We start from the raw sequence: 21,905 nt of genomic DNA on the forward strand, positions 1-21,905 counted from the left end.
TTCTGAATAAAAATGGAAGCTTCAAACTAAAGTAAAATATATAACAGCTTTGTCATAAGGGCAGGGTTTGCAATGTCTCTAAACCTTTTTAAAGATCTCGATAAGCTAAATATCTTTTAGAACATTACACTGGCAAATTGAGACTGGTAAGCACTTCAGAAAAGCAGCATTACAATGTTTGCTTGTTGTGATATTTATGAATGGAATGATGACTTGGCTTTGTAAAAAGTTTGAACTAGTAAACTGTTGCTTTCCAGTTTTAAGTGAGGGGTTTAAAAGCTGTAGAGCATCCTGAAGAGAAATTGCTTGCTCATCTGTACACTGTGCATTCACAAGACGTATATCCAAGATGCTCAAAGGAAAACCTGTCTTGTGTGATGACAAATATCAAAATAAGAGACGTATCCTGGCTGTATGAAGAATTTGGTGGTTTTGTAGCACAGCTGTTAAAAATGCTGCTGGTTCTGTGCTATTACTAATAAAACTTACCTGATATGGTTGGTACAGAAACTTGATGGAAGGAGTTTGGACTTTGCAGTAGCTCTGGAAAATGTGAAAACTTACTTTGTTTGCTACAGCACTGGCAAATGTGAAAAGTGCTTCTTTTAACAGTCTTTCTGTAATGGTCTCTGCGGTAGTCTAAGCTGATTTGGCTTCTGACTATCCTGGTGCCATGCTTGCCCTTTTGTCTCCCAACCAACAATTTAGTTGGCTTAGACTGATGAGGAACTGCAGATTTGGAAAGAAGCTTTTAATTTTGCTCTGATTTTTAAAGCTTAATTTTCAATGAACACCAATAAATTATTGTCTGAAACAAAGTTTTCAAAACAGTAGTGACAGTTTGAGCTACAAATGAAAGGCCAATCTTAGTTAAATTGTCTTCCATAACTCTTTTATCATCTTTAGCTACAAAAGTGCTGAAATTAAGACTCTCTGAGGTTCTTTGTAGTTATTTTTTCAACTTCTGAATCAGTTTGCGTTTTGGCAAAGGCTTTTTTGAAGTAATCTGGAAAAATGCTGATTTTTTTTTTTTTTTGAACAGTCCATTTGCTTTTGGGGTGTGATAGTGTTCTGCTGGTCACAAACACGAAGAGTCCGTTTCAATTTCTCTCAACCTCCCTTTTCAGTCTGAGCAGACTGTGAGAGGGTCCAACTTTTCCACTTGCACAGAGACCCAGTTTGGAGGTGCTCTTTTCCCTCATCACTTGAGGATCAGACAATGCCATTTGTCAGGGTGAATGTGCACTATGATTAAGGTGGCTCTTTTCCCCTCCCTCCTGTTTTGGAGCAGCGTGGAGGCACTCAATCTCCCAGCACTACGATGAAAGAATTGGTGCCCTCTGCTGTTAATACTTACTAACTTGAGTGACCCTGTGGCTTTATTTAGCATGAGAAGCTGTCTGACTTGTTTTCCTAGTTCTGGATCATCAGTCTTCTGAGGAAACAAGTAGAGTAATTGGAGAAAATCAGGCAGCTTCCTGGCTGGAGAGATGGGTGCCATCCTCTGGTCTAACAGCACTGACTCTGCTGTCAACAGCCACAACTTTTCAGCTTTAATATAGCAGCCTGGTGTAAGGCAGGTAACATGCTTGTTAGTCTCACTTTGTGGTGCTCCAGGGAATGTTTACTTTTGTGTTCAACTTACAGATTAAGTCTTAGTTTAGTACTTAAAATAATGCATATTTCAAGAATTTGTGAAGAAAATGGCCAGCCAAGAGTTTTCCAAGTGGTGTCATAGAGATGAAATGCAAATGTGCAATACTAGTAACAAAACTATTCGTCTTCCTGACTTAAAGTATCTTTGTTATACCAGATGATTACATCAATAATTTCAGGTTCTTTTTGAAAGCGTGGTGAATGTTCCTTGAAGAACCTAAAAAGCTGCTGTAAAGCAAACATATTGTGAATTATCTTTTTATTAGTGCCATTCATTAGTAATAGCAGGTTATCTTTGGCATGGATAAAGTGTGCACTTCTTGGTTCTGCACATCAGCTCATGTGAGTCAGGTATCTTCTCACAATTTCCTGGGAACTTTTTTTACATTTAATTACAAAATTAAATACATTAACAGATGGTTCAATTGTCTAATGGGAACGTTACTCATTCTCTATACTGAGGAACAGAGGTTGTAGGAGTGAATTCTATTTTGTGACTGTAAGACCTAGCCTCAAGTTGTGCATAACTTTTTGTACTTCAGATATTAACCAATTTGAGATTTTTGCCCCTTTAAGCTCCATTGTTTCAGGTACTCATGGGAAGTTATTCCCTTCCTGGTTGTGTGCAGATTTATTTGTGGCCGTTTCAAAGCCACTTATCCTTGAGTGTAGTTTTACAATGCCTTTCAGATGGCTGAAAGTGTAATGCTAAAGGACTGACTACAAAACTGTGGTATCTTAAACTTCCTCCTGGGGAGGTAAACCACTTTTGGGTTGTGTTCTTAAATCAGACTGGAAGTGTGATTTCTGTGTTAGTATAAGAGACTGTCAAAGTTGTGTGTCAGTGAGAATCTACAGGTACACAAATGTCTTGCTCTGCCTCCAGCTACTTGCAGTTTCTCTTCTACCAGTTAAATGTGTTGCTTATCTTCAGTAGCTACTGTCAGCAAGGTAGCTTATGCACCATAAGGAGATCTGGGAAACGTACCTGAGGTGTTTGGAAAAAAAAAATGCTGTGTGGTATCTTGCTTTAGTATTCTGTATTTTACCCAGAAGAGTTTGAGTGACAAATGCAATATAAATGTAGAGATGAAGTAGATTATCCTGTTCCAGGTTCTGGAAGTGATTGACAGTACTTAAATGAGGAAAAAAAAAAAATAGCACAAGTGACTGCTAAAACGATGCAGGGTTGTAGAACTTCTTGCTTACATAGCTGTCTCTGGGTCATGGTTAGATTTTACTTCATTTAGAATTTTTCCATGATAATCTTCATTAAAAGGAAAGGTATGTTTACTAGAGTAAGGATATCTTAGTTTTGATTTCAAGACTAGAGTATTACTTCTGCATTTGACTCCGTACTAGGTCCAGATAACAAAAATGCAGAAGTGCAGCTGTAAGGAAGATGGTTGAGATGACCGTTAGGAAACTGAAAGGTTGGTGTCAACATCTGGAGTAGTAAGAGGAATATATTTTATCTTAGCTGTCTGTACTGGGTCAAGCTGGGCTAGAGTTCATTTCCTTCACTGAAGCATATATGGTGCTGTGGTCAAGATCTGTGACCAAAACAGTGTTGATAAAGTAACAGTGCTTCAGCTTTTGCTGACCATTGCTTACCCAGTGTCTAGGCTTACTGTTTTAAATGCCCCCCTCCCTGGAAAAGGATGGGTTGAGTCAGAGTTGGGAAGGGGACACAACCAGGACAACTGATCCAAACTGACCAACTAGATATTCTATGCCATATAACATCATGTTTATCTTTACAAGTAGGGGTGGTGAGGTGAGGAAGAGGTTTTTTTCCCGAGGTATCAGTCCCTTAGAGGCTCGGTAGGTATTGGTCTGACCCATGAGTTTTTTTCCTTTTGCACTTCTGATTATGATCGTGCCGTGAGGAAGTGAGCAAGTGGCTGGTTGGGGGCTGATCTGCCAGCCAGGCTCAGTCCACCACACTGTCCTTGATACCTCTGAATGCTTTTCTTCATTTAACTTTGAAGTGTGAACACATTGCCCCTCCTATCTGCCTTGATGTCTCTGCCATTATTTGTAGTCTTGCAGGTGTATTTGTTTCAGATGTACAACATGTACAGTGTTAACAATATACAGTGGTAGGGAATATCGACTAGAAGCACCTGGATCAATTGTTTCATCTGGTGAGAGCATAAGCAAGGAATCTGAAACTTGCTGTCCAGGAACACAGGATCACTGGATCCTGACCAAGACTTTCAGGGCTGGGTCATTGTGAATCAACTACCTCACTTTTTCATATACAGCAGTTCTTTTGTCTTAGATTCTCTCCTGCTCAAAGTTATATCCCTTAATTGGTGACTACCTGGTGTAAGCTGAGCAATGTTTATTAAATTCTTTGATATGATTACTGGTTTTGGTACGTGAAGTAGATTATGTTTCTGGTCATGAATGCAGATGTAAGATTGATCTTTGTCAGCTGGATTTTGCTGCCACTATGGAAAAAATGAGAGGCAGGGAGATGTAGTAATGACTGGTTTGTGCATCAGAAGTACACTGGACCTGACCAGTTGGTCTGTCATTTCATGTTACTCAATATTAAGGAGAAATGGGCAGAAGGCTCAAGAAGCTGGGGCACAAGGAATTCTCCTCAACTCTGAGTCTCAAAAAAGCTGTATGACATTCTTAGTTTTAACAGAGATCTGCTGACTCAGTTTGAAGTCCAGTAGTCCATGTTTGTTTTGGAAGGCTTTCTAGGAGATGTTACTGTTTTTTTGAGCTATAAAGCTTTCAAGTTCATTAGTTAAATAGTCAAAAGACAATGTGAAGTGTGATGCAAGCCTGCTTTTTATTCCACATGAAATGCAGTAGATTCCATGCCAATTGAGCTGCAGTTTTGTTAGAACACTTATGGAAATCTGCAGTGCTTTTTGATGTTAGAATACATGAAGTACAGACTTCTTTATTCTGAAACAGTAGATAACACTGTCTTTATTTTTTTTTTCTTTGATTTGTGTGTGTGTTTTTTTTTTCTTTGTTTCAATAGAATATACAAATAAAAACTTTGGCAGATGATGTGGTAAGGTCTTTGTACCATCTTAATTTGCAATGGTAACTCCACGCTGCATGCTGTTCTACTAAACGTTGTGGACAATGTAACATGTTCTTATAAGGGTATTAAGCATACAATTTCAGAAAATTTAATTGCTCTTCTGGAAAGCCTTAATTTGTAACCTCAGTTGAAGAAGAGGAATTATTAATACGTGTTTTGGGAAACTTTTTAAACCACGTTCTGTATACATTAGTAATGCTGTGGATATGTTGAAACTGTTATTCAACAGTTCAAGTGTTAATGTCTTTTGACATTTTGAACAGTAAAGAACCTGCAGTGGTTCTTGAATAATGTGGCAACTAACTTTGATGTGGAATCGTTTTGGGTGAATAATGTCTGCTGTATGTCAAAACCCAATTTTGTATTCAGTAACCTTAACTTTAAACTTCTGAATACTTGGAAACTTCTTGCAAAGTATTTTTATAGGAACGCATATCAGAATATAATTTCAGTGAAATTATATATAGAAAATAACAGTTTGTGATAGTTAAGCCGCACTGACCTCTTAGTTAATCATTACTTACATGTCTGAAATGAAATTGTATCTAGAAATCATGTAGAAGATTCGTTTGTGGCTTTAAAATGATCTCACCTTTGCAGTCTGACTAAACAAATTTGTTGTTAATAAGGTATATGTTAAACAGATCACAGTATCGTGAATTTGATCTTAAGTGGTACTTTGGCTTTGTGACTGCTGAAAGGGGATTTTAGTGTAAGTGAGCAGTAAACTGGCATTTGATGTAAATTTGCTAATTTTGGATACTGCCTTTCAGGCATGATGTCATATCTTTGGCCTTTACAATAGGCAATGCCCTAATTTTAGTTTCAAAAAAATGTAAAGTATTCTAATAAAGGGAAAAATAGGGTTAAAGTAATAATGCTTTGCTAAAGACAACAACAGTATCCTTGTAGGTAATGTGTTTCTGTCCACAAATACAAGATTTTCAAGGAAGAAGAAAACCCAAACCCCCTCCCTCAAAACTACAAACAAAATACAAACCTCAAAAGAAATTCAAAGGACATGCAGCTTATCTAGGGATACTCTCCCTTCAAAAATTTAAGGTAGTCTCTTAGGATCTCAAAATATAGTGAAAGAAACTTAATAATAAAGCAAATGAAAACAAGAAGCAAAGCAACAACCACAACAAAAAGAAAGATCCTTTCTTTCTATTTACCACAACACTTGATCATATTCCTCTGCTCCAAACTGGACTAAAGGAATAAATCCAGTTTTCCTACAAATGAAATACTCCATTTAACTTTCCTCTTCTCACAGACGTTAATTATATAAAATAAACATTTTGGTTTATGTTTCTTCTTAGAGATCTCAATAACTGCTATGAATGATATTGGTAACCCTACATAAGCTGCTGTTACATGGAAGCACATCTTCATAAGGCTATTCAGTGCCTGAAACAAATACACTAGTATTTGTTGAGGCAAACAGTTAATATGAAAAAAAAAATCTCTCTATATATAACGTTCTCCAAGTGAACACACATATGTAGTTAACAACACTATTATTAAAAATACTCTGTTTGGAATAGTTATAGAATAATATAGTAAAAAATAGCCTTATAAGGAAAGTGCTCTTGTTAGTTGTTTCCAATATTAACAAATTAACTGTGCAAGCATGCTTTAAAAAAAGAAAGCTGGGGGGTTTGGTATAAAGGCATAAACAAGTGAGTCCTAACCAGTGCAAGGTTGTTGCAGACTGTATGATGTGCTTCTCTAATGTGTGTTCTGTGTGTTTAACCATGGGTGGCTGCTTCTCTGTCAGTAATCCATTAGATGGCTTTTTAAAATGACGCACTGATTTCAGGAGTCCATACTCAAAAAAACTTCAAGGAATTGTAAACTATTCTTGGAGCATTAATTCCTCTACAAACTTTTACTTTAGCAGGATTTTTTTTATAAGCCTGATGAATTTGTGAGTACCTTCTTCCCAGCGCTGGCTTTTTCAGTTGTCCTCCAAAGACTTATAGCTCTTCAGGTGAAGGAACGCTTGGGCATTACCTTTGTGGTACCATATTTATTCACTATCAGGATAATTAGGGAGTAATGTGAGAAGATGAACTCGAGATTTTGAGGTGCTAAAAGTTAAAGATAAGTGGTATACTTTTGAAACTGTGAGAAATAGTTATGTCCCTTTTGCATGCGACCTGTTATCAATATACTTTAAATGTTGTCTTTCTCTGAAAAGTAATCTTTGAATCTTTGGGTATTTATACTTACGGTTCAGTTCTGAGTTTTAACTCTGCTGCTTGGATTAACTAAAAATGTGTGTATTGCTGCTGTTTAATTGACTGCTTTCCTGTATTTCTGTTTCTGCTTATTTTTAAATGGATGTCTTTGCAGCGTGACAGAATAACAACCTTCAGAAAATCAGCAGTGAAAAAAGAGAAACCTCTTATTCAGCATCCTATTGACTCTCAGCCTTCTATAAGTGAAATTCCACTTGCCCAGGCACTGGTTGATGAGCGTTGTATGAACTTATCAGAAAAAGAAGTTATGGATCTCTTTGAAAAGATGATGGTAAGATAACATGCTACGTTATTTTATGAGGTTTTAATTTGTTTTCATGTTGGCATGCTGTCATTTTTCAAAAAGTAGCTCCTTGGAAGTTCACAGCATAGGCCTAGTAGACCTGTTTAAATTGGTACATAAACAATTGAGTCCCTGATAGAGTACTACTATTACACATGTTTAAATTGCTTGGTCTATTTCTACAGAGAAAGCAAGAGGAAAAAGCCAGAAATAAAAATTTTCAGCTGTTGATTGCTTCATTAGATAACCTCTGTAGACCTTAATTGCAGTAGTTAGACACTGCTGTTGAAGCATAGTTTAAAATAAACTGAAGTAAATACCTTTGGAGAATAGTAATTTCCGTTAGTAGAGTCTTAGTGCAGAGAAAGGTAATGTTTGTATGGTTGGGAATGTTTTCTGTCTTTCTTGTCAAGGTTTGTGATTTTGATTCTACTCAGAAGTCAGCTTTTCTATTAGCCATCCAGAAACAAACTTTACATGTACATGTGTATGAATTCTGCTATGCACACTGATGTTGATACACGAAGTATCAGGAAATGCAGCCTTTTGAGTATTGTTAGAAATACTGTTTTGTATCATTTTTGAAAAACGTTGTAAAGTTCTATACAATCAGTGTGGCCCAAGAAGTGTCTTGTTCCATTGTGTAGCTCTGTTCAATGAAGTTGTGAATCTCTTTTGAGAAATCAGATAAGAATTAATACTAGCTTAATTAGAATGTTAGATTAAGGGATTAATTTTTAAATTTTCCAAGCAATATGAGTTGAAGCAGACAGTAAGTCTGTCTTCCAGAGACTAATAATCCAGTAAGTAATAAACTAGTAAGTTATTACTGCTTACTGCAGAGGGGGTTGGACTAGATGACCTTTGGAGGTTCCTTCCAACCCAGATAATTGTATGAATACAGTGACATTTACTGGTCTTAGTTGCTAAACTGAAGTGGCTCTGACTTCCAATGGCAAGACTAGTCATAACTAGTAGTAACAACATGTTGTCTTTTGTCAGCTGCTGTGCTGAAACAGACATCTAAGATTTAATCTAGCAGAATATTTAGATTTCTAGGTTTGTTTTAAATGTATTAGTTGGAACAGATTTATGTTTTCAGATAGAAAAAGTAATTTCTGTGTATTTAAAACCAAGCCATTTGTTTAAGAATTAACAATAAAGTGTGAAATAGACTCTTGATTGTTTCATGGCCTGTTGCTTTACAGGAAGACATGAATCTAAACGAAGAACGAAAGGCTCCTTTGAGAGATAAAGACTTGACCACAAAACGTGAGATGGTTGTCCAATACATTTCTGCAACTGCCAAATCCGTAAGTAGTTACCTCTCCAACACAGATGAAAGTGAGAAGCTTAGCTTTTCAGACTTTAAACTTGGAAGTTTTTTGGTCTGGCTTTACCTTTGAAGAGGGGTAGGGGAAAAATAAATAAAAGGTTTTATTTACTAATATATTTTAAAATGATTGCAGCTGCATCTGAAGGGTAGTATTTCGCTCAGACAACCTGAAAACTTGATGCTTTCTTGTAAAGCATAGAAAGTTACAAATCCAAGTGATGTGGAGTAGTGGATGGAACTTGAGAGTAGTTTTTTGGCATTAATCTTAAGAATTTTTGGTATCAAAAGGTTTTGGAAGGAAAAGCATGACTTCATAGTTTTGATTAATGACATGTGCTAAACGTACAATTTGCTGTTAGAAGCAGGGAAACAAAATACTCCAAGTATTTAAAATTGTAGTATTTCACCTTATTTTGAGTATGTTGAGTACTGTAGCTGGCTTGAGGACTGTTGAATACTCTAAGAAATGTTCTCAGGGTAGAAAAACAATTATTCCTTTAGTGAAAAGATGGTTTTAAAATGAGTTTCAAATTGTATTTTGAGCAGGAAAAAACATATTCAGACCTTTCATTTGTGTTGATGAGTCTCTGTACTTAAGTTGATTGATTAACCCTTAGCTGATGGACCATTAATGCAGAGTTTTTGAAGTTTGCTTTGGGATGCCAGAAGTGTAAGGGAATGAATGGATGCCCCAACATTTGTTGAGATGGAGAAAAAGAATTTGAAATAGTGAAGAGCTGCAATTTGTTTTCTGCGGTGGGGCAAACAGTAGTATTCATTAGTTGTAAAAAATGACAGTAATATGTTAAAGATAGACTAAGACAAATGTAGTCCTTATCAAAGGAAAACATGCCACCAAAATGAATGCATGTTGGGTAAAACAGTTGTGTGTGTATGTATATGTATAACAGGTAAATATATAGCAGATACATACATACATATATATATGTTGTGATTTTCCTAGAAACAGGATTAGTTCTGATTTGTGACACTATTTGTTGTACAAAGAATTTTAAAGAACCTAGTGGTGAGTTCTGAGGAGCTGAATGTGTAGCAGTAGAGGGGAGAAGTAGAAATGACGGGTAGCTTGGTGTATCCAAGAGGCAGTAGTATGCTTCAAGTGGTAAAATTTCCTGTCAGCATAATTCTTCAATAAAATCAGTCAATGTTTATAATTTCATTTGGAAATTAGGATGAATCTCATCTTTTCTAAAGTTATTGTTTGCAATAAAAGGTTACTGAAGATGAAGACTGTAGAATAATTGTTTAAATACATAATGGCAGCGCTGCTAGCAGCTCTATAGAGCTGAGTCTGAGTGCTAAATACAGATAGCGTTAAATAATCTATTTTATAGTGAAATAAACTTGCAAATAAGATGATGTTGTCTTCCTAATGAATCTATAAGCATGGACTGAAAGCAGTACAGTTGACTTGTCTTTCTTTTAACCTCTAAAATCATCTCTGCAGAATGAAATTTCAAAAAATTAAAACTACAATGACATGCAATTATTAAATGCAAATGTTTTGCATTAAACATTCTCAACTGAAATGAGGAAAAAACTTGCATTATAATGTGGAAATGATGAGTTATATCTCTGAGGGGAGTGATGTTCCTGCATGAGTTCATCTTAAACAAAATCCACGGTCTTTTAGTCTGTCCTGGAAGGAATCCAACGCTTAAAGCACGATGTAGTGAAATGTACAAGTTATTGGAGAATTATTCAAGTTTATGCACTGAGTATTATGAAATTTCCTGTTAATATACTTTGCCTAGACTACCTTTGAGAACTATTGATTGTGTCTTGTAAGGTTTTTGTCTTTCCTTGATGATCAATGTTAAATCTTCAGTTTTCCATAGTAAGCAAAAATCTTTTATCGAAGCAGTAAAAACTTACTCACAGTACTTACAGTTCTTTCCCAAAAAGTAGTTGGGCAATGATGATCTCTTACGTACTGATAATGAAATCCATCTGTCTCATGCACCATAATTTTGTGGCTGAGTAAGAAAAGCATGACTGCCATTGCATGTCTAACTGCTGAAAACATTAACAGATTGTGTCACTGCCACCATGTGCGCTGCAGCATGGCAACCTTAACAGCACTGGGGATGAGTTTGCCAGAATTTCTTAACTATTTTTTAAACAATATAAACCCCCCAAATGCCCTCATACATGAACGTGAGCTTTGAACTTAGGTTAGCACCAGTATACATATGCAGAATGCTTTTGCTATTGGAAAAGGGGATTGTGTCAAAGTTCGTGTGCTTCAGAAAGTGCTTCCTGCAATTGAATCACAGCATTTGAATGGAATAAATTAAGGTTCTTCTGAAATATAAATGATTTTTCTGTGGTGTGTTACCCTAATTTAACTTTTAAATAGCTATCCTCTTAACAGAGTTAAAAAAATGTAAAAGGAGTAAAGCTCTTCTATAAGATGCTGATTGGGATCTTGCACTAAAGCAAAAACTCATTTTCATTGTAAATTCTGTTTTTTTTCTTTTGTTTAGTTAAACTTCTGTTCAATTGAACTCTACCCCTTGCCTATTTTTTTTTTTTTTTTTTTACTGCATCACAAACTGTAAAACTTTTTCTTCAGGCCATCTTCAGGCTTGTCTTCCATGAAAATGCTGATTGCATTCAGAATGATCTTTCTTAATATTTTCTACCTTTTCCTTTGGTCACAGATAATTGTTTATCTGGCTTCCTTTTTATGCTGAAAATACCTGAGCCTTGTCTTCTGCTTAGAGCTCGCAGAATACGCTTAACAGTTGCTGTGACTTTTCTTCCACTTCATTTTGTGTTTTAGTTAGGCTTTTGAGCTCTCTCCTCTCTTTGAAAACATCACTCTCATTTGCTGATGTTGTCTTATCCAAATTATTTTTAAATTTGGTGCTTGATTTTACCTGCCTTGTGTGCCATCTGCAGCATGTTGACCATGCTTTTCTGAAACGTTGTACTTGTCAGAGTTCTGAGTGAGAAACCTTGATTTTTTCAGTGGATGAAAAAAACCCTTCCTGTTCTTTGGGAGATGGAGGAAGTATAGAAGCTAGTAAGATGGATGCTTTCATGTGAACTGATTGTCTGGCTTCAGATTCCTTCTCTCGCTAGAAGAGAAGGATTGTTGACCATGGAAATTATACATGGGAGATGGTGGAGGCTCAGAATATTGTTTTGGAGCTGAACTTTGTGGCATCCAATGCCATATTGAATGAGTTGAACACTGGTGAGAGAAGGTAGTAAAATTGGAAAAGAGAATGTCTGATGATAACAATTTGTCTTGTGGCTCTAGAGGAAGCTTATACTGGGAAGGGTGGAGAAGAAGTGATTGTGAAAGACTTTCAGGGAATTCTGCCTTCTGAAAGACTTCCTAAAAAAATAATGGAAAAGATAAGAGTAGAAAATGAAGAAGGCAGTGGCTGAACAGATACAATCAAATTCAGATCTTGCAACAAAATCATACTGTCTCAGGCTCTTAATCAGATCAAGGTGGTTATTGCATCAACTGGCTGCTGTTGAATTGCAGCAAAGAGGTGGCTGAGAAAGACCTACGGTATTTAGGCAGAAGTCCATAGTCCTGTTGTTAACAGGAATGTGGTCATTTGGGCAGAATGATACAACTCTGCCTTTCTGCAGAGTTTCTTCCACGTGAAGTCATCTTCATGAATATGCAGAGATGCTATTCCATTCTGAAAATCACTGTTTAATTATCCATGTAATTAAAAGCATCCATACTGAGCAGTTGAAGAAAACTGCCACATGAGATTTTCTGAAATGCAAGTTAGATTTATAACTGTAGGCTATTATTTTGACTATGAAAACTTAATTAAATTCAGTCATGACATCACCTGAATAGATCAAAAGCTCCATAATAAATGAAGTTGCTATATGTACAAGGAAGTTAGTATGTCATTAGGGATTTTTTTTTTTTTTTTGGTAATTTTCTCACTGTCATATATAAAATATCTCACCTGATAATTTTAACAAAATGGCATATCTCTCCATCTTTCAAGATGCAATCTAGATAGTTAGTTGCTTGCAAATTTGTAAAATACTGATAATTCAGCAGTGGAACGTGAGGATTTCAAATTAGTAGCAGAACTATTGTTTTCCTGTTGAGAAGTTTTAACTCTTGAACAATATAACAGAGTAATAAAAGAATGTAACTACTCCTACTAATGATTAAACGCTGAAAGATTTGTGTGATGCTACATCCTACTAAGTACTTTTATTTATGTATTATTATTATTATCTTTTTTACACAATAACCTCTCTTGGCTGACCACTGCATGCAGATAGTCGGAAGTAAAGTTCCGGTGAGTATCAACATGATAGTTTTATTTTTTTCTTATGAGTACACTCCCATTTTTTAGAGATTAGGCTGGAATAATTTTGACTTTTATCTTCGATTTTAAAGTTCACTGGGCATAACTGAATCATTTTTAAAAATCAAAATAATAACCAACTACTTCAGTCATGTTTATCTTAGCAGTTGAAGATCATTGATTGTACTTCTGAAGGGTTTGTTTTTAAGTTTTCAGGACTCTATTTCCAAATACTTCAGGCTCATTGAGAACTCAGTTGTTCATTGTGAGCAATAAATAAAATTTAGGCTTCTCTCACTTGTTATTGAAGGCAGCCACACAAAACTAAAACTACATAGGGAGAAGGAAATTGCTCTTGGCTTTGTTTTATTCAGAGTGGTCTTTAAACAGACTTTCTGCCTGTATTCACCCAGTACTACTTAGTTTTGTACACACTCAGGGTTCTTATGCTTATTGAGAAAATGTGCACAATAAAAGCATTTAAAATTATTTGATTTTTGGGGGCACAAATTATTAATTCTCCAGTTCAGTGAGTTAAAACCAGTTTCAAATAACTCCTGCTGCCATGCAATTTCCTTATGACATGAATTTGCCTGAAGAATCTCTTTGTGAAGAGATTACTTTCTAAAGGAGAGTGGTATATGGGTAATGAAGAAACTCTATAGCATGTGCTTTCTTCCCCATACCTTTTAATTTGGGGTCTGATGGAGAGCAAGAACAGGTGTGCATTAAAAGCATGGTTTTGTGCAGATAACTAGTAGCATAGTGAAATAAAAAATGCCACTCTTAAGAGTATGCCTTCTGCATGTAATTACTTACAGAATGCATGCGTTTTGCAGTGCTGCTTATCAATATATGTTTTTATAGGAGTTTTTTAGGGAGTTGATTGCATCTACTGGCATATGTAGTTATTTTCCTGAAGATTCATAGATGTATTGTGGTTAGAGAGGAGAAGAGTTCTGAGCTGGTCATAGGGACATTGAGCTGTAGTTGTGGGGAAAAGATTTGTCTGTTAATGAGGAGTTCAGAGCTTTAACTTATTTTAAGTTTTACTTGGGATCTCAAGGACTGATGCCCACCTGTCTTGTAGCTGACTGCAAAGTAATCTTTCCTTGCTTTTACTGACAGTGATAATTGCATTGAAATGGCAGCTATGCATCTTCTGTTTATCCGTAAGGCATTAATATAGATGTTTCAAGTAGAATTAGTTCTGGTTTCAATGGGCTGAATGAATGTGGTTGGTGGGTATCTGCAGCAGATATGAATGATGTGAACTTCAAGTGTCTAGTTCAGGAGCTGATTGTTTCCTTACATCTTAACAAGGATACTGTTTTTCCAAGTCAAATGTGCAACAACTAGAGTATAAATGGTTTAAAAAAATCTTTGAGAAGGCTTTTATTGCTTACCTAAGAACAAACCAACCACCCCCACAGTCCCCAAACAACTTGTCTTTCCTGACCTTATTGTACTCTAATTTAAATATAGCTGTTTCTTTGCCTGTGATAGAGAATTGTCAATAGCATACAAAATCACACCAGTTAGCCATTGGTGGGGAGAAAATGTAAGTAGTAACTTCACTTTCACTTCACTAAAATTGTGCTGGTACCAGTTACTTGTTTCTTTGTAAGTGCAATTTATTTTTCTGAATTGTGGAACAGGTGTATAGTGAATTGGCTAGCAGTAGCCACTTCTGCTATTGTGAGGTTTCTATTCAGTTTGGAGTCTGCCATCTGTCTCACTGAAGTAAACACTGTCTCATGGGAAGGATATACTTTTAAATTCTTCAGCTGAACTCAGTTTTAGCTTGAGTCCCGTTGATACCTGAATTGTCTGTTGCCTCACAGATGAGCAGTCTCGGCAAGGTTTTTCTAATCTTGTATTTTAACTGTTACAACCCATCCATGTGGTTGAAGTGTGCTCCACAGTTCTTTACCACGAAGTAGATAAAATGTCTTTGTATTTCCCCATGGAGGGCAAAGTGCTTTTGCTTTATATTTTGTTAGTTACTGGTTCTCAAGTTTTTTTACAGGCCTCTTGTGGCACAGCCTTAGTACAGTATAAAGATGGGCATTTGGTAAGTCCTGAGTGAGGAATATCTTTGTCTAGTTAACAACTTAGAAATCACCTGGAGTCCAAGTAAATTGCAAAAAACTGAAATAGAAATCTTTAAAATATTTAATTGTTGCCCAGTTTTCAACAATCCTTGTTTATCTTTCATCACTGTCTCCTGTATTGTAAGGTGGCAGTCTTGTCTCTGTTACTGTTGTGCCTTAAACACTCTGTGTCCTGCACACAGATCTGAATTGTTTACATATACTCCCTTCATGCTAAAGGGAGGTAGGGCATCTTTTTATACTTTTTTGGTGTGTGTGTGAGACTTCCAGCAGTTCCCTTAAGTTTTTCCCCCACCATGCCCCCCAAGAAAAAAAACAACTTCATTGCTTCTAGCTTCTTCCAAGAAGGAAATTTACATGCGTGGTCCAGGCTTTCATTTGAGCTGTCACAAATGAATAATTCCATATCTTAATTGCAGTACTGTGAACATACTGCTCTGGTATGTTGCAGCCTGCTCCAGGTGAATCTGCTTTAGCAGCAAGGTTGGACTTGATCTTCAGAGGTTCCTTCCAACCTCTGCTATTCTGTGATTCTGTATGATTCTGTGTAACTGGTCACAAAATGTTTTCTAGGATATTTCTTTTTCATGCATTGGTTTAACCTCTAAAAGTTCTGTTGTGGGATCTAAGCCTCCAAGTTTCTTTGTACCTTGCCTTCATTTTATTAGATGCTCTTGTATAGAGACCTTGTACTTCCAAGTAAATGAGAAAGGTATATATTAAGATTGGAGCCATGTAAAGTCATGCCATTACTTAAGAATAGTGTTTCAGTCAATCTCTTGGAATAGGGAAGTGAGGGGAAAAAAGGGAAGAGGAGATGGTTCCTGTTTCTTTGTGGTTAAAGGTGCTTAGTCACAGCAATGATGAATAAGTAAGCCTGCCCTGTAAGACAGGTAAGGAGGCTTAGCAGATGATGCTGTCAGTTCCTCAAGCTTCTGAAAACAAGGGCCTGGGAAGAGGGGTCTCACTCATGCATAGACACAGGAGGCAGCAGGAGCATGCCTTTGTTTAACTATGAAAAAAGCCCCAAACAACATAGCAAAGACCTTAAATGCCACATCTGCATAGGAATCTCCTTTGGAGTTTGCAGCAGACTACAGTGGAAGGGCAAACCATGGGAAATAATCCTTTCTGAGAAACAAATACATCCTTCATTCTAGAGTGCTTTTCAGAGTCTGGCTTAACATGGAATGGCATTTGATTGAATTTGCCATTGTCTCATCCCTGTATAGATTTTGTGGTGTCCAGCAGTGCTTTTGTTCTCTTCCTTTACTCTTCAGGTTTGGGGAACGGCTCTTGTCTGAAACGACAAAAACTTTATCCAGTCTTGTGTAGATGGTGTACATCAGTTACACAGAAAACCTTCCTGTTTCTGCCCAGTGCACTGAACAGCATAAAGCTGTTCTGTTTTCTACTCCTTTACCTTCTGGTCTTCCAGATGATTTTTCTGACCTATTACGATTTTTAATGTGTAGTACTAATATACATACCAGATTGCAAGTCAGTTCCTGCTCTTACAAAGATAACCACCACCCACTTATTTATTTTTCCTTTTGTGAAAGAATATCTCTTTATTTAGGAGGTTGATAGTGTCAGGTAATAGTTCCTTTATATCCTATTTGCTCATCTTTGTCTGTCTTGGTATGTAACTGGCATGTGTTGTCTAGCTAAAGGTGCTATGCATGGCAGCAAGAAGTATCTTCCAAATTGATTAGTCTAAGGGACACTGTTGTCTATGTCTTCATTTTGTCATCAGACATACATAGTGTAGTTTCTGGAAAATCAACAGAAAACAAATGAGAGCCTTCATAAAAAGTGTACTGTTTTATTTGAAATGGAAGCGATTAGAAGATTGCAGTAATCAGAGAACTTCCTAGTGATACAGTTAAACCCCTCACCATATAAATCCTATTTTAGGTCAGGTACTCTTCATGTTCCCTTTACACCCATGACATCTTTATCAGGTTCTCTTCAACAGCACATTTAGAGCTATGGAGCTTTAGGAACTGCACGTTAATCATAATCACTCTTCTTGAGATAAGCCTACTCTTCTGCAACTTGGCAGAGCTGGACAAAAGATGAGTTGCACCCGTTGGTAAAATGTTTTCTGTATTGTTCATGGTTTTAAATACTACACCTCTGAAAACTGATTATCAGGTGTTCTAATATTGAAACAGCTTGTAAGCGGCTGTTCTTCTGTAATGACACCTCAGCAGGCAGATGAGCTCTTTGTCAAATCTTTCGATTCTCTTGTAACCATCTCTATTAGTGCCTGAATTTGGAATTATGGTATGGCAAGATACTGAGTCATGCAGTTGTATGATTTTAAAAACACTGATTTAACAGCTGGTGGGGATACCAGTTCCTTCTCAAAGTCCTTTGCAGTCCTTTCATTTACTTTGGAGAAGAGAGAACTGGTTTCAGAGTCAGGGTATGTCCATAGTGATGTTGCACAGATTTTCTGAAATGGGAAAGATCACACAAATTTAAGAGCAAGTGTGATTTTTCTTTTTTTTGTGTCTCTCTGTTTATGGTTGTTTCTATTATAGTGTTATCAAGGAGATGTTAAATGGGAGAGTGTAGCAGTTGAAGATATTAATAAAGTAAATGATGGAACGAAATGTTTGTATCCAAGGTGTACTATATGCCCTTTACTGAAAGAAATGAACAAGGTTCTGGAAAAAATATTTACCCTGTTGAGGCAAGACCTAAACTATTAAACACTTGTAACACATAGAAGTCGAGTACCTTTAGTAGTTGTACTGGGAAAATGGTGATTTTTAGAATTCATACAGAAATATTGATCTTACATGTTCTCATCTAAATGCTGCTATGATCAGTATCAGATTAAGCAGCGTTCTGTCTTCTGTGGTAGGGTGGACTGAAAAACAGCAAGCACGAATGCACACTGTCTTCACAAGAATATATTCATGAGTTGCGGTCTGGAATTTCAGAGGAGAAGCTTCTTAATTGTCTAGAGTCTTTGAGAGTGTCTCTAACGAGTAATCCAGTCAGGTAAGTAATACCTGCTGTAGTTTTCATCATGCTGTTTTTGCTAAGCAATAAAAAGTTGTAGGGTGTTTTATTTAGAAACCAGAGTAATTATGCTAATGCTTGTTAGCATGAGAAAGTCGTTCTCGGCACACTGGGTGAGTGAATTGTTTGCAACTGTCTGCAATATCTGCTCAGCTTTCACAGTGCTGCTGGTTGTTGGAAGCGTTTGTCTCGACTGTTTATCAGGCCTTCCTGGGAAGGGAGACTTAAAGCAGCATCTATGAACAGATGTACAAGCAGTATTGGAGGTACAACTTGGCAAGTTTTACATGTGATGAAGAAATATTAAAAGCATTTTTCTTCCGTCTTCCAGCTGGGTTAACAATTTTGGACATGAAGGTCTTGGACTTCTGTTGGATGCATTGGAAAAGCTTCTGGACAAGAAACAGTAAGGATTCAGATGATTTGAGGGGAAGGGTGGAGGAACTTGTAAAGATTGTTTGAACTTAATTTATTTTTCTTCTTAAAGGCAAGAAAGTATTGATAAGAAGAATCAACATAAACTTATCCAGTGCCTCAAAGCGTTTATGAACAATAAAGTAAGTAATACTTCTAGTTCAGATAATTCTAGTATGATTGTGTTTTGTTGACTTCAAGATAAATGTAGCTTGTTGAATCTCAGAAAAGGGAGGAAAGCTTGTGTATCTAGGGTCAGCAGACTCTGGAAATGAAGGTCTTAATGTGACTTACTGAGGTTGTTGTTCATAAACCTTTCAGAATATGTGTTTTCTCTTAGTTTTGTTAATGATGACTTATATTTGAGAGGTAGTATGGATTTAATACAAGTGAGTTTGGAAATTAATTTCCTAAGAAATTGAAGGGAAATTATTTCTTTATAAATTCAGATTTCAATACATTATTATTTTAATTGATATAATGAAGTTTTATAATGATTTCTTTTCACCCACCTGTAGCAGATAGAGTTGTGCGTTGCAGTTAGTTTTGATTACTGTTACTTGGTTTTTGTAAAATCTCACAATATGTAATTTTTTTTATTTATCTCTGTGGAAAGTGAAATAGAGTATACATAAAGACAGTTGTTTCAAAAAAAGCATTTCAATTTCTGTTAGTCATTGTGTAAAATATTATTTCAACTTGTCAAAAGCTTTATAGGAAAGAAAATAATCAAATTTATATACTGTTGAGATATTTCAGGTAGAACGTCAGACTAAATGGTCTTTTGGTGGCCACCTGATTTTAAAAGGGATGCAATCTTCCTTAAAAGCTAACTCTCTTTGTTAGGAGAAAGCTTTAAATGATAGGAAGAGCTGACTTGTGTCCCCAAGCTGTATAGCCTGGAGGCTGTAGTAGAGCGTTGCTGAACTTCAAATGGGGAGGAGGAGGTGTGAGGATTCCTAAGGGTCTGAAGCCCAAAGATATATTCAAGGCAAATACAAGCTTTTCACTGTAACCTTTTTGTTTCTTTAAGTATGGATTACAAAGGATTCTAGGAGATGAAAGAAGTCTCTTGCTGTTATCAAGAGCAATTGATCCAAAGCAACCACATATGATGACTGAAACAGTAAAAATACTTTCTGCTATCTGCATTGTTGGAGAAGAAAATATGTGAGTAACACATTAAAACAATTTTTTTTTTTTTTTTAATGCTCCTGAGTTGTCAGTTTGGACATGGATGAGAAAAATTGTCAGTGAAACAAATGTTAAGTCTTTACTTTGTTAATGTGGTCTAAATGAAAAGAAATGTACCTGTTTGGATGAATTACTCCAGTATTAAATCAGACAGAAGAAAATGAGCAGAGATCTAAACCTCATGGCTTAATTGGATGGTATGAAAGGACTATGATTGCTTAGTATAGAGAAGATGAGACTTAATGAACCATAGCAGCTCATAAATGGCTACTGAAAAAAAAACCCACAAATTGTTGCATTTATATCTCTGATGAGCGTGATCAGAAATTGTAAAGTGTTAATTGCCACAAGGAAAGCTGTCGTTTAAGCTGTGTGTTAGCATGGGGCACTACTGAGCCTAATATTGTAGGGAGAATTGAGACTGGAACGTCTCCCTGGAGGAGATGAACTGGTTTGACACTTGAAGTTCTTCAGTAGTTCACAAGATAATTATATACAAATAAATATGTTTATTGATTTTTATTGAAGTATCACCTCCCTAACCAAACATGACCAATTTGACAAGGGGCAAAAAAAAGAAAAATTACATTTTTAGCTGAAGTCTTGAATAGTTCAAGTTATGACAAGTTAGCACTTGTCCATGAGCTTTTAAAAGCAAAGATTATCAGTTGGCATATGTTGGCTTTGAATTACTGAGTGCCTTAGTTTACTGAAGGTAAAAAAGTGCAAACTCCATGTCTTCTGCACAATAAATAGATAAAAGGATTTTAATTTCTGAAAAGACAATTTGTTATAACCCCCAGTTGTAAAACATGTTATCTAGTACCTAGTTCAGTGTCTTGCAAAGGTAAATATTGCTTTTTTCCTCTTCGCTGGTTGTTTCTTACCTGAATTTCACTGTAATTTGGAGATTTATTGACTTTGTTTTTAATTCAACGTTAATGTTATAGATATTTTAACCATTGATTCTTGGTTTTTTATCAACTTTATATAGATAAACGTAGATAAATGCATTCGGATTCTCTGTCAGTGCATGAAAATCATGAGTTGTGTAAATAGTGGGCTAAGTATCTTTAAAATGAAAAAGTTGGCTGTGGTGTGCTTTTTGACAGTTTATCTTTCTCTTAGTCTGGACAAGCTTTTAGGTGCTATAACAACTGCTGCTGAAAGGCACAACAGGGAACGTTTTTCTCAGATTGTTGAAGGATTGGAAAACCATGAATTCTTGCAGCTGCAGGTGGGTTTAATTTTTTTGTATGCTTACTAATACTTCATAAATAATTTCAATACTATAAAACCTTGTATTTTTATGATGTTCAAATTACTTAACAGCAAACTTTTTTAGGGCTTTTACTCCAATGTTCAGTAAAAGAGGAACAATAAATGCAAATGGCCTGCTGGTACTAGATTTGCTAATTGTTAAGTGTGAAAATAAGAAACTCCCTTTTTGCAAAAGTAGGATTAAAAAGTCTTTAGTAAAAAGAGGCCAATTAGTGGTACTCCTTTTCTTGGGTGCCAGATGAAATGCCCACCCAATAAGTGTGTGAAAACATTTGATTATCTTTGTCACTGCTTAATCTTCTTGACCAGGAATTTTGTGTGCTTTATTGGACCCATAAAAATCCAGCTGTGTCTGTCCTCTGAAGTGTTATAGTTACTCTTCCTGGAGCCCTGAGGAAGTCGGTGTTGTTGGAGGCAGTGCTCTCTGTCTAACTTTTGGGTTTAGGGAAGAAGCATGGAAAAGTACTCCTAAGTTGCACTGTGGGTTTAGACACCTCCTTTTCCCCCAGTCTTGTCCCACTCAAAATTAAAATTCCTGTACTTACATTTATTTGAGGCCATCATTTAAAAGACATGAAGACGTTTAAAATATTTGTAAAAAGACAGAAGAAGTTTGGGTTGTGCTCTCAAAGTGAGTAGTTGAGTTTAATGTGGAACCACAATCAGAATTCCTTAACAGAACCCACGCTTCAGGTATGTTACTGTTTGAAATGCTTATGGCAAGAACATACTTTCCAGTTTTGTTCACCTTCTTGTTGCGTTACTGAATGAAGAAGTAGATGAGCACAGATCTTCTTAGGATAGTAAAGTGTTTTGAAGGGGCTTTTTTTTTTGTACTGGAATTTTCTAGGAAATATAAAGTTTTATTTGGCTGTGAAGTGTCTTGGTAACTTGTTGTCGTTCTCCCTTATAATGACAGTGTGGGTTAAATC

The 21,905-nt window shown here is 36.2% G+C and overlaps 1 protein-coding gene across 1 annotated transcript in view; it reads left to right on the plus strand.

Moving 5' to 3' along the window:
* DIAPH2 (diaphanous related formin 2) overlaps positions 1-21,905 on the plus strand; it is a 221,794-nt gene that overhangs the window by 11,680 nt on the left and 188,209 nt on the right. The window contains exons 2-10 of the mRNA XM_054388824.1: positions 4,664-4,696; positions 7,088-7,264; positions 8,485-8,589; positions 12,905-12,925; positions 17,924-18,063; positions 18,416-18,490; positions 18,572-18,641; positions 19,532-19,668; positions 20,821-20,929. Of these exons, the coding sequence (XP_054244799.1) occupies positions 4,664-4,696; positions 7,088-7,264; positions 8,485-8,589; positions 12,905-12,925; positions 17,924-18,063; positions 18,416-18,490; positions 18,572-18,641; positions 19,532-19,668; positions 20,821-20,929 (867 nt within the window). The remainder of the gene's footprint in view (positions 1-4,663; positions 4,697-7,087; positions 7,265-8,484; positions 8,590-12,904; positions 12,926-17,923; positions 18,064-18,415; positions 18,491-18,571; positions 18,642-19,531; positions 19,669-20,820; positions 20,930-21,905) is intronic.

Source organism: Indicator indicator, chromosome 17 (genome assembly GCF_027791375.1).
Source record: "Indicator indicator isolate 239-I01 chromosome 17, UM_Iind_1.1, whole genome shotgun sequence".
Taxonomy (NCBI): domain Eukaryota; kingdom Metazoa; phylum Chordata; class Aves; order Piciformes; family Indicatoridae; genus Indicator; species Indicator indicator.